General features: G+C 44.1%; 1 protein-coding gene across 4 annotated transcripts in view; it reads right to left on the bottom strand.

Moving 5' to 3' along the window:
* LOC306981807 (receptor tyrosine-protein kinase erbB-4-like) overlaps positions 1-12,768 on the bottom strand; it is a 494,462-nt gene that overhangs the window by 86,244 nt on the left and 395,450 nt on the right. For all 4 annotated transcript variants that reach the window (XM_079581509.1, XM_079581507.1, XM_079581508.1 and 1 more), the window contains exons 14-15: positions 8,882-8,975; positions 1,869-2,023 (exon numbers count right to left, since the gene is read on the bottom strand). In XM_079581509.1, the coding sequence (XP_079437635.1) occupies positions 1,869-2,023; positions 8,882-8,975 (249 nt within the window). The remainder of the gene's footprint in view (positions 1-1,868; positions 2,024-8,881; positions 8,976-12,768) is intronic.

Genomic DNA, 12,768 nt, shown 5'->3' with positions numbered 1-12,768 from the left:
ATCTGGAGAAAGCGTTCGACCGCGTCCCTCGTGGTGCCCTGTGGGGGGTGCTCCGGGAGTATGGGGTCCGGGGCCCTCTGCTAAGGGCTGTCCGTTCCCTGTATGACCGCAGCAGGAGCTTGGTTCGCATTGCCGGCAGTAAGTCAGACCTGTTCCCGGTGCGTGTTGGTCTCCGCCAGGGCTGCCCTTTGTCACCGGTTCTGTTCATTACTTTTATGGACAGAATTTCTAGGCGCAGCCAGGGGCCGGAGGGTGTCCGGTTTGGGAGCCTCAGAGTCTCATCTCTGCTGTTTGCGGACGATGTTGTTCTGATGGCTTCAACGAACCAGGACCTTCAGCACGCACTGGGGCGGTTTGCAGCCGAGTGTGTAGCGGCCGGGATGAGGATCAGCACCTCCAAATCCGAGGCCATGGTTCTCCACCGGAAAAAGGTGGCTTCCCCTCTGCAGGTCGGTGGGGAGTCCTTGCCTCAAGTGGAGGAGTTCAAGTATCTCGGGGTCTTGTTCACGAGTGAGGGACGGATGGAGCGTGAGATCGATAGACGGATCGGTGCGGCGTCAGCAGTGATGCGGTCGCTGTATCGGTCTGTCGTGGTGAAGAGGGAGCTGAGTCGGGGGGCAAAGCTCTCGATTTACCGATCGATCTACGTTCCCACCCTCACCTATGGTCATGAGATTTGGGTAATGACCGAAAGGACAAGATCGCGAATACAAGCGGCCGAAATGAGTTTCCTTCGCAGGGTGGCTGGGCGCACCCTCCGAGATCGGGTGAGGAGCTCAGTTACCCGGGAGGAGCTCAGAGTAGAGTCGCTGCTCCTTCACGTCGAAAGGAGCCAGCTGAGGTGGCTCGGGCATCTGTTTCGGATGCCTCCTGGTCGCCTCCCGCGGGAGGTGTTCCAGGCATGTCCTAGTGGGACAAGGCCTCGTGGAAGGCCCAGGACACGGTGGTGGGACTATGTCTCCGAGCTGGCCTGGTGTCGCCTCGGGGTCCCCCCAGAACAGCTGGAGGAGGTGTGTGTGGATCGGGAAGTTTGGGCATCTCTGCTGAGACTGCTGCCCCCGCGACCCGGCCCCGGATAAAGCGGAAGAAAATGGATGGATGGATGGATGGAAATGAGAATTAAAACACAACAAAAGTGTTGAAAATGCGACGAAAACAAGGGTGAAAACACAACAAAAAAGTGTCAATAACACAGCAACAGTGTGAGGAAAAATATCTGTTTAAATCCATTTTGCATGTCTTAGCTTTCAAATGAGGCACTGGCCTATAGGCTGTAAGAAACCTGTGGGTAAAGCCGAACTGGAGAAAATGTGCTCAGTTAATGTGGGGGTTAAGAGGTTGACATGGGATTTTTTTGGTGGCGTGTTTACCACTTGACACCGACATATTTCTTTTTTATATCCCCTTTCTTCTTGCGCCGACACATCTCTATTTGATTTTACACACACTTTGACATCATCCTCTTTGTGTCCATTTGCCCTTTGCCATCACCCTCGTACCGGTCGTCTCCAAAGCACTACTCCTTCCCTTTGTTTCCGGCTCATCTTCAGTTCATCTGCCCCCTGATCTGGAGCGGTCTTCTGGGTCAACTGCCTCTGGCCTGGACCAACCGCGGTTACCTTTCTCTCCCCAGACGCTGCCCCCTCCAGAAGCTATACGCAGCGTTAAAGCTCGGATACTCCTTTCTTTTTCTCTGTGCTCTGTCATGTCTAGTCTCTCATTACGACAGTCCCTTTCCCACCTTTAATGTCAAATCAGGCCTTCTAGATTTATCTGTGGTGAGGTCTTTGATGACGCCATAATGTTAAAGACAAAGACATCTGCAGGTTGACAGTTACCATAGATACCATGATGGAATTGACACTCACCCCTGGGTGCAGTTGGCGTGGCATGGGTGGCACTCGTTGTTGGCCTTGGCGTATTTGAAGATGAAGCTGGTGGCGCCCTGGACCCCGTCGGGACACTTCTCCACGCAGTTGGGGCCGTCCTTGAAGTGGAGACATTTGACGCACTGGTCCGGGCCCTGGTGGACACACGGGGGACAGCAAGGATTAGTTTGTTGAGATGGGTCCAACAAGGAGTTATACAACGTAATAATGGCATCCCGAGATGAGGGCTGCAAATAGTGCTGGGTGCCATCTTTGTCTATGTGGCATCGTCATCAAAAGTTAGATAATATTGATATTTTATGTCTTAAAAAGTCAATGAAATAATGTCTGTTTAAGGGAAGACAGTCAGGAGTGATTTCGAAGAGGCCTTGAGTAGCAGTGAAAACAAACTTTCAGCTAATGACCTACTAACAAATTCATCTGTCACATCTGTCCAACTGTTAATCCATCATCATTTGAAGTTTTTTTTTGCAGGTAGTGGCGCGGGGAAATATTTCTTAGGTGTAACAAAGAATGGATTGAATTAATTTCTAACAGAATCGGATGGAAAACACAACACCATCTGTGGAAGAGGAGATGGGCAATGATCGTGAATGCACTTCGACATCAAGAGCTGCGGTTTGAAGGTTCTGTGGTGGCCTTCACAGTCTCCTGACCCAAACATCATTGATGACTGTGGATAAACCTCCAAAGAGCAGTGTGTGACAACCCAGAAGTCTCCAGTTCTGGAAGACTTTTGTAAGGGAGGAAGGGCTAAAATCCTTCAGACTAGTTTAGAAATGAAAGACTCTTGGCTTATGGTATGCAATGATCAATGGATTTGTAACATTCTCGTAGACAACTGTCAAGAATGAAAACGTAGAGCAAAAGACAGAGGACTCGGCTTGGATACATCCGGACGCAGTGAGCAAATGAGAAACGAGAGATAGAATCATACCGAGAGGGGGGGGGGAGAGAATTGTCCAGATTCAATTCAAAACCCGGTCATTCCGTCAATTTGCTCACTTCCTCCCGCGCTTAATGCGAACGGCGCGGCTCCCGATGAATCCGTGCGCTCACTTATTACGCCCCGCGACCGAAATTGGCCAGAGCGTATTCCGCGGTGGCGTGGCAACAATTGGCAAAACGGAATATGGAATCGGGGCGTCGTCGAGAACGTGATGGGATGACAAGTCACGTGTCGGATGAAATGGAGTTAAGCACAGAGGCAGACAGGTTCAGAGGCGTGAGGCAAAGGCTGTTGGGAGAAGTGAGGAGAGGGGCAAACAATATCAGGGCTGGAAAGGGAAAGGAGTGGGTGATGATGACATGTTTCCTTGACATTGTTGGGTGGAAGACTATGCGAAACACTATGCAACTTTGCATGTCAAAAACAAGTTGCTATCAGTGCGTATTTGACCTTTCAGTGACCCTGCGGATGCTTGGGTGGTTAGCATAGCGCCTTTACTTACTATCCCGATGGCTTGTAGGACGCTCTAGGATCAATTGTTTTTTTGGTTTTCAATGATGGAACCATACCCATGGCTACGTATTCATTTCATACCAGAAACCCTAAAGAATAAAACCCTAAATGAATAAAATTCATCCTGAAGCATCATAGGAGCCACCGGGATGGAAAGTAACATACAGCCACTGGGTCACTGAAATGTCAAATACTCACTAATATCAACATTTTTTTTTCCCTTAAAAGTGGCATAGTGCACCTTTAATATGCTATGTTATGCTATGCCATAGTAACTACACCCAGTTAAGCAGTCTGTAATGCATAATCAAGGAAAAATTATGACAGAACTTTATGGAAACTTGAGATCATGCTAAAAACACCAGAAAGTGATGACTGGGTCACTGAAAGGTCAACTACACGCACATAAAACGTTTTTGTTTGTTTTGTGTTTTTTCACATTGGAAGTTGCATCATGCACCTTTAATATCAACTGGGACAGCAAACGTTTTACGACAGATCAGAGTTGTGATCGGATTGATCAGTTCAACTCAAAGACTGGCTCATTTACTAGCTTTTCAATAAGGCTACAATAAGGGAAAAGAGGCATTTTCTCTGCAAACAAACTCGTTGCTCACTGCGGTATTGCTGTTATAGCATTTATTCAGTTACATCTGTGTCAAAATGACTGCAATTTTATTTTCTGCACAGGAAAAAATGCATCCAGCCACAGCCAGATAAAGAAAAATCTATATCCTCTTACATCGATAAATGTATTTTGAATGAATTTGGTCTAATGTATTGGAAAATAAGGACCTCGAGACTTGCTCTAACAACTTTATCAAAAGTGTCAGGGAAATCTTAACCCAGTTCACAAAAGAAGGGGAATTTAGAAAACCGAGATAATCCTCTTTGACTTAACAGCTGCATTAGCAAACTGATGACAGGGACAAAACAAGGACTTACAAGTGATCACACGAACCCCGAGCAGGTCCTCTCTGATCCCGCTCTCGCTGTGTGTTTGAAGTTGTAATGTCACGGTTTCTTTGTATTTCGCTCCCTGTTGTGATGCAGAGCTATAGCATCCTGACTGACAGCCTCTCTCGCTCGTCTCTCTCTCCGCCCATAAATAAACATGAGAGTGATGGCGCGTGTGTGAGGAGCAGTCCTCGAGCGCTGGGGTATGTCCGGGCGGCTGTATGCGTGCTGTATCTACGCTGGCTGATTGACTCCAATGTGATTTACTGCTCGAGTGTGACCGGCCACCTCTGAGCATGCTAACAGGCTCACTCTATATCCCATTGACTTCTCTCACTCATGGGGGGGGGGGGCGGGAAATGATACGCAATAGACTGGAGTGTGCTGAGCAAGTCAATGCAACTCTTTCTTTATTGTCTTATAACTGTGACTTTCACTAGTTAACCATTAACACTTAATACAAATAAATGCCCAGGCTGATGTTTTGGGCAGATGTCAGTGCAGAGCTTTGTCCCTGACTGTCTGTTTTCCCTTTACCAAACTTCGACTGGAGCAGATGTTACATTAACCGACAATTCGCCGTCATTTATGAAATATTTTTTAGCTTGGACGGGAAATGTTGTTGAAGGCTGTCCGACAATTTTGACAGATTGAAAATGAAAGCCTTCATGAAAGTCCAAACACTGCACTGCTCTGTCTCCGGACTCTAGACTCTCCTTAAAGCACGACACGGCATCTAAACAAGCTTTTACTGTCCCAACATGAACCGACACCGGAGCTGAGGGTGCATGGATTTGGATAAACAAGCGAAGGACAGAGTGGCGAGAGAGATCATGCGAACTGCTGAATATTGCCCTGCTCGCCGCCAATGGTTTCGCCCAAAGTGTTTCTTTAACATTAGGTTCAAATCGAAGGAATGCAAATAATAAGCTCCAATTTGCATGTACAGCAAAATATGAGCCTTAACATTGATGAGCAGATGATGCTCTGAAAAAGTCATCACATTCATGCTTCTGTCCAGAAATCATGTTTAATTTAACCAAATTTATCTCAGGTTTCTTTTCCTAACATAAATAATAGGTGTATATCTCATTAAACACATAACAAATGGATATAATGGGAGATTAATTAATGATAGATAAAAATAGCTCAGATTTTTTAGAACCCTGTCAATCAACACGACAGAGAGAAATGTCCCTCGTGAAACCACTGGTCGGGAGCAACTTTTTCTTTCTGCGGTGGTGTACAAACTACCGGTTAATCGCTCGAGGCGCTGGACACTCCTGTCTCTCATGTGGACCTGCCTTTGTATGGGCATAACACAGAAATCACACGTGCCAGACGACTTAGCGGTGTTGGGTTTGGACGCAGAATGTGAGTTGAATGCAGAATGTTTCTATCTGCCTTGTCTCGCTTTACAGCAACTACTGTCCCTTACTGTTTGCATGGTCCTTATTATGATGTAAATCCATGCCTGATAACGTCCTTTGGGGGTTTATGCGTCGCTAGCGTCGCAGTGTGTGCGCCTCCACCTTTTTGCCGGGGGTCAACATCCACAGTTTCTATGGGGAAATTCCTCCGTTTCCGCACCTGAATTCTCCAAAAGACTTGTTTGACTTTTGGGAAGGTCAAAAACTAATCTGGATGCGCCGATTGGAGTGTGTGTGCCAAAAAGAGCGCCTCATGAAGTAGCAACAGTAGTTTATCATTCTCTCCCCCATTAACCTAGCTCTCACCTCTGCAAACCTGGAGAAGATATCTTTGGGGGGTGGGGAAAAAAAAGTCAAGTCGTCTTTTCATTTGGGGCGCTACGGTGAACCGGATGCCTCCACCTGGCCCTAACTGTTTTTCTTTTCTATGGCTATTAGCATTTCAGATACACAACTACGGCTGTGCCGGCGAAGAGTTGCCGACAAATTTGGGGGCCCCTAGAAAAGAAAATGCCCTTTTTATGGGTCTAGCCTCCTCTTGAGATAGATATCAATGGGAAACTCTCCCTGTAAATGAGACCCATGTCACGTTTTCCAGTGGCTAACAGGCTTTTCTGAAGAACAAGGTCCCAGGCAACATTTATGCCACATTTGCGGCTTGTATCACAAAGTGGCCCAAAAGAATGGGCTTAAGCCGCTCCACTAAAACCCTCTATGCAAAGAAGAGAGTCTGGAGTGTTCTCTAATCCTGATTTTGTGCAAAGTACGAGCAGGTGGAGGAACCAATCAAATGCCAGGCGCGTTCAGAGCAAACAAACAGGCCAGGTTTCGCAAGTATGCAAAATGGCCGCGCGTTTGTCCTTCAAACAATCCCAAAAAGAATATCGTTGTAACAGCAGCAGAAGTAAGTAGCATAAACGTCATGACCAGTGATGATAGTTTTGTTTGCTTCTTTTTCAGCAACTCTCACCTCAACATCCTTCTGTCTCAATTAACTCCACCACACAGGTACGCGCCTCTTCAACCACTCTTTCCACACCGTGCATCGAAACAGTGGGACAGTCTCTTGAGCACGCAGCAAATATGGGTGGAGTGGTTTGAATCTAACGCCAAGAGTCGTTCAGTAAGGATCAGCGAGAGCGCCGATGGCACTGAGACGGTCTTTTGTGTAAACATAAACTAAGATAGTTATCAATGGAGGTGGAACACTGTACATAGTGTATCATGCAATATATATATACTGTATATTTCCTCTCTGGGAGCCAGATGCTGCAAAAGACTGGAGAGAGGTACTCACGCAGACGCCTCAAAAGTTTTGCGCTGGTTTTCTCAAAATTACTTTTTCAATCCACTCAACATTTCCACTTCAGCTGCTCCGACAGACGCCACACTTTCCAGTCTTGGACTTAAAAAGTGCACATGACACTGTTTTATGTTTAATGTTTTAATCCTTGTGTAATTATGACTTATTAAAATGGATAACACCTGTTGTAAGTAATAATCATAATTTTATTTCAGCTTAGACGCAATTTAATTTCTTTTATTTATTTAATTTCTTAAGTTAACGTTCCAGAGAATTGTGACTCAATATAGATACAGACGGCATCTCTGGAATCGCCCATATATAGTCATGTTTGAAGCAGTAGAGGGGGAAAACAAAGAGAAGAACAATCCAAACTTTCGAAATTACTTTAAAACTACAAATGCTGAATAATCAAGTTTTCTACTCAATAAAGATACAAAGACATTGAGAGGAGCAGAGTTCTTCAACAGCCCATAAATAACAAAAATAATAGATCATTCTAATGTGATGCTTCATGTTAGCATCATGCTAGATGCTAACTCTAGCTACAACTAATGTTTTTTTTCCGCTTCTACTGAACAATCTGCTGTTAAAAACATCCATATAGACCTGATTTAGACTTGAATTTATTTGTGCGTGTTTAATATGTTTATATTCTGCCAGAAAACGGCTAAAAAGAGTAATGGCATGGCAACAGTTTAAAATTGTTTGCCTCTATCAATGTCAAACTATTGAAAACTGGGTAAAATGTTTAGCAACTTAAAGGGGGGGTATTATGCAAAATTGACTTTTTCGAGCTTTACATCATGTTATTATGTCATTCCCTCATTAAAAACATGCCTGAAGTGTTGCCTTGGCACATTCACGTATTTTTGAGTAATCTGTAAAAACTCTGATGGCGGCCATTTTAGGGATAGCTTTTCTTGAGTCCTCCTAGAAACGCCCCCACCTCCTGGAGACGCCTCCGAGCTTTCGTCACCAGCCGAGTAACCAACCACTGCTCCTCAGCAGAACCCCCTCCCCACTGATGCCACAGACAGCGTGTGGAGGGGGCGTGTCGGAAAGGGTCAGAGGTTCTTAAAGAGACAGAGGCCTATTTCAAGACATTCACTACAGCCATTTTGAGAGAGCAAATTTATACAAGGCAATTATTCCAATTTACTACATTTACAGACCAACAGAAGGTTTCGTCATCATTGTAGTGTGATATAGACTGGTGCTATGTGATTGAAAAAAGCATAATACCCCCTCTTTAAGAAAAGCAGGTAAAGTATAGTTTTAGCTCCCAGCTGAATGACTGAGCGTACAGGTGGGTTTTCCTTTACACGTTTCCTTTTATTTCCATAATCACCACCGTAAGAGCTATATAAAAATATCAGTGAATTAATCATACTGTATCACAAAGAATCGAGCGTACAATAAAAACATACCTTATTTCCCCAATCAGCTAGGGCCAAGACCATTGTGAGGACGTCTGGCGTACCCACCCGGCCTATTCTATTTGAACATTTCCTCCTTCCTCCCAAACAGGAAGCATTCCACACCGGAAAAGGTTATTTTTAGAGGGATTTATTGAGCTTTGAACCCAAAAAAGCAAGGCAAAGTGTGAATTTTTCAGTTTTCACTTCTAATTTGCTAATTCGAAAACTAAGATCCAAAATCCCCTCTGTAAAAAAGAACATTTGTTACTAATATATCATCAAAACTTGCAATACACTTTCCCAGTAAAAGTTTGATAGCTCCAAATGACATGTTTCTCCCTTCTTCACCTGCAGCGCCCGGCCTTAATGTGGTGTTGTTTCCGAGAGCGTCTCTGAGGAGTAAGCGTGCTGTCTGTTACCTGGCCTAAGCAGGTCATGGTGTTCCCGTCCATCTTGTCGCACTGGCTGTCGCACTCCAGGCACGCCGATCCGTTGGCGAACTCCCGCACGTCCCTGATAGACACAGATAGGAGCATGCATTATAGATTTGAGAGAGTATGCTCGCGCTGAAATATTGATTCCCTTCTCCCCCAACCCCCCACCCCCCGTTCGCACCGAGAAAACCAGGAGTGTATAAGTACACAAGAAGAATGAAGGCTGTGCACCCGGCTACAATCGCCGTGCGGTCCATTTGAGGCGAGGTGTGAGGGAAGTGGATATTTTTTTGAGAGCGAGGAAGATTTTTTGATCAAGTTAAGGGTCCGGCGTGTGGGAAAGCGAACGGAGAGAAAGCATGAAATATTGATGTTTTTTTGTTTTTAAATATATATAAGCATAAACTCACAGATAGAGATAAGGAGATTTTGGAAAAAAGGAGGGACCAATTAAGTTGGATGTGCATGAAATAATAAACATAGCTTTAAGATATTGGCGAGATGCTGAAAGAGAAATAATTGAAGGTCGTGTTGGATTTTCAAAAACACATATGCGTTCTGAATATGAGGTTCTAACTGCCAAAAACACAGACTTGCATGGAAGTTGCAGTGAAGCAAATACATATCAATAAGTATCAAAATGTTTACTGCATGTCTTATAATGTGTGTAGCACTAGATAAATTACATTTTCCTTTCTCTTTTGAACGCATCATCAGGGCAGCTTATGAGAATAGCTTAAAGGAACAGGCCACCATTTTTCCATACTGAGATATGTTCTTACCTGAGCTTAGACGAGTTGATGCGTACCTGTCTGGTCTTTGTGCGAGCCCTCAGTCATGCAAAACGACCAAAGATGTTAGCATTTATCCTCCCCCAATGTATTCCTATAGCTCCAAACGGGGGTGAAGTTTGAAGCTACCACGATCTTCCACGGAGACCAGACATGTACGTATCAACTCGTCTCAGCTCAGGTAAGAACATATCACAGCATGGAAGAACGGTGTGCCCTCAGTCACGCAAAAAGACCAAAGATGTTGTTAGCGTTTAGCCTCTCCCATTGTATTCCTATCGCTCCAAACGGGGGTGACATTGGGAGCTGCCACGCTCTTCCACGGGCACGCACAAAGACCAGACAGGTGAGTATCAACTCGTCTAAGCTCAGGTAAGAACATATCACAGTATGGAAAAACGGTGGCCTGTTCCTTTCAATTTGAACATGGGAAAATACATTTGGTGCTGAGCTTCTGGTAGCTTTAGGGGGAGGATATTTACGTAATGGCAATGACTGTTGACTTTAATAGGGGACTGGTGGCGTCTGCTCACAACCTTTGCTGATTTTTTTGTCCATTGAAATTGCAATCCCGATGCAGTGTGACCCTCTCAGTTCCTTGCTTGACTGGCTCATTTCTCTGTCCAAAAGCTTCAAAATTGCACCAATGTAGCAATAAATAGAGCTTAAATTCAAAACACCGACGCCCCAAAATAAATAAAAGTATTGATTAAGCAGCCATTCAAATAGCACCACATTATTAGAGCATTGACTTGACTTCACCAGCCTCTCTTTAGCCCGCCTGAGTAATGCTTTTGCCTTTCCCCCCCACTCTGAAAGCACTGAAGTAAACAATGCAAACTTCAATATCGGCTCTATACTCCGCAATTACAGCTCGCCGCCGCGGGCCCCTGAAGCGCCGCGTCGAGCGGATTGCACGGAGACCGAGCAATCCATAAATTTTTTTCCACTTGTTTGTGTCCAAATCTGGCATTATCTTTGGGGGGAGGTTTTTTTTTAAGTCGTAGTGCCTCCCGTGGTCGTCGATAGTGAGCGGCGGCTGATCAAAAACAGTTTTCCGGTTTTCGAGGGATCGATAGCGGCGGAGAAAGGCGCAGGGAGATGGGTGGATTTGCATGGGAAGACATGGCAGTGTTTCAATACGGGTGATAATAATAACAATTACAGAGTCAAAACAAAGAATGACAATGCAAAATAGGCCCTCATTTGGTGTCTGGTGCCTTGTTTTGTTGTGGATACAGACGGGCCATCATACAAGGGGGCGTGGCCTCGCCGAGGGGGAAGGATATATGTTTTTAGTTGTTTTCTGGCAGAATATAAACTTATTTATCACACACAAATAAAGTAAAGTCTAAATTGGGCCCATGTGGAAGTTTTTTTCACAGCAGGAAAATATATTTGTAATTTAGCATTTTACTTTGACAAATGCTGAATTATGAATATAGCTTTCTAATCAATAAAGATACAAAGACATGGAGAGGAACAACGTGGTTCAACAGCCCATAAATACATAAAAAGCGGAGAATGCTAACAGGATGCTTCATGTCAGCATCATGCTACAAGCTAACGCTTGCTATGACTGCTGTTTTTTCACTTCTACTGAGCAATCTGTTGTGAAAAACATTCATATGGACTTTATTTGTGTTTATATTCCTCCATAAAATGGCTAAAAAGAGTAAAAAATAGTTTTTCCCAAAAGACACTTCCTTTCCCCCTGGGCGAGGCCACGCCCCCTTCTATGACGCGATGCCGTCTGTATCTAAAAAAACAAAATAAAAAATGCACACTGCTAGTTTCTTAAATAGTTTTTAAAATAGAGCATTGTTTTTTTTTAATTCATACAAGGGGGCGTGATCTAGTCAAGGGGAAGGAAGCTTTTTATGGGCATCACAATTTTTAAGACAAACTATGAACATATTTGTCACACAAAAATAAAGACATAAAGACATAAAGTCAAAACCGGGTCGTTTTTCCTGCAGCAAATTGTCCAGCAGAAGTGAAAGACCGGCACTCTAAGCTAGCATATGTAGCATGAAGCTAACACTAGAATTACGCACACCATAGAACATAGAACCGTTATTTATTCACGGGTTGTTGAACCACTTTGCTCCACTCCATGTTTCTGTATTTTTTTTGTGTGGAAAATATATTCATAATTCAGCGTTTGCTTAAGTACTTTTGGAGTAATGGGTCCAGAAATGAGTCGCTAATGCTATAGAACCATGGCCATCAACCTTTTTCAATCAAATAGGCTAATATCTACCAGCCTAGTCTATTTTTTAAGTTTTATTTGATGAATATTTTTGTTGCACAATAGTTAAACTTCGCCTGCAACCACAATTTAGACAGCAGTATTAAGTATCTGGTCTAAAGTTGGCAGATGGAACGATATTTCCATCCCAAAGGTCAGACACAATCTGCCAAATAGCTGCCTAATGTGAAGCTATTAGCGAAAACGGCAAAATAAGCGACTGCGTACTGACTTTTACTGATAGCCGCGAGTACTGACGCCTGTGCCAAAGATCGACCAATGGATCGTCAGATGTTGAAAGGTGAAATATTTCATCAGGAAAGTCAAGTATGTTTAAACAAGTTGGAGAGCCATTGTTAGAACATTAATAGCTAACGTTTTTGGAACTTTTCTTAATAACATTGCCACTTCACTGGTGCAAATCTATGACTAACACTTATTAGTCATTATCCCATCAAACTAAGAAATAAGAACCTTGAAAACCTGTCATAAAGCTTGTGGCAAGTCTGCATTTCGTCATTATAATTGCAATCACAGTCGTTGTTTACATTATGTGACGACGTATGTATGAACCTTCAGAAAAGGACATGTTTCAGAAAAGGAAACTCCCTTCATTTCTCTCTTGTAACAAAATAAATTGTCTTTTCGGAAGAATCCTTTCAGCGGCCGGTGCAGAGGTATCTCCTTTTGTTAGCGCCGGTGGAAAATACAGGAAGGTTGAATTGGTTCTGAGAGACAAAGGCTTAAGCAGCAGTAGCATTGGGTCTCCTGGGTCATTGCTATTCCGTTCCTCCTGGTTGGCCTCCTTCACGGCTGGGGTGCGCCCGTGG

Source organism: Gobius niger, assembly GCF_951799975.1.
Source record: "Gobius niger genome assembly, chromosome: 23".
Classification (NCBI taxonomy): domain Eukaryota; kingdom Metazoa; phylum Chordata; class Actinopteri; order Gobiiformes; family Gobiidae; genus Gobius; species Gobius niger.
Note: the sequence above shows the minus strand (reverse complement) of the source record. Positions and strands in the feature narration are given on the sequence as shown.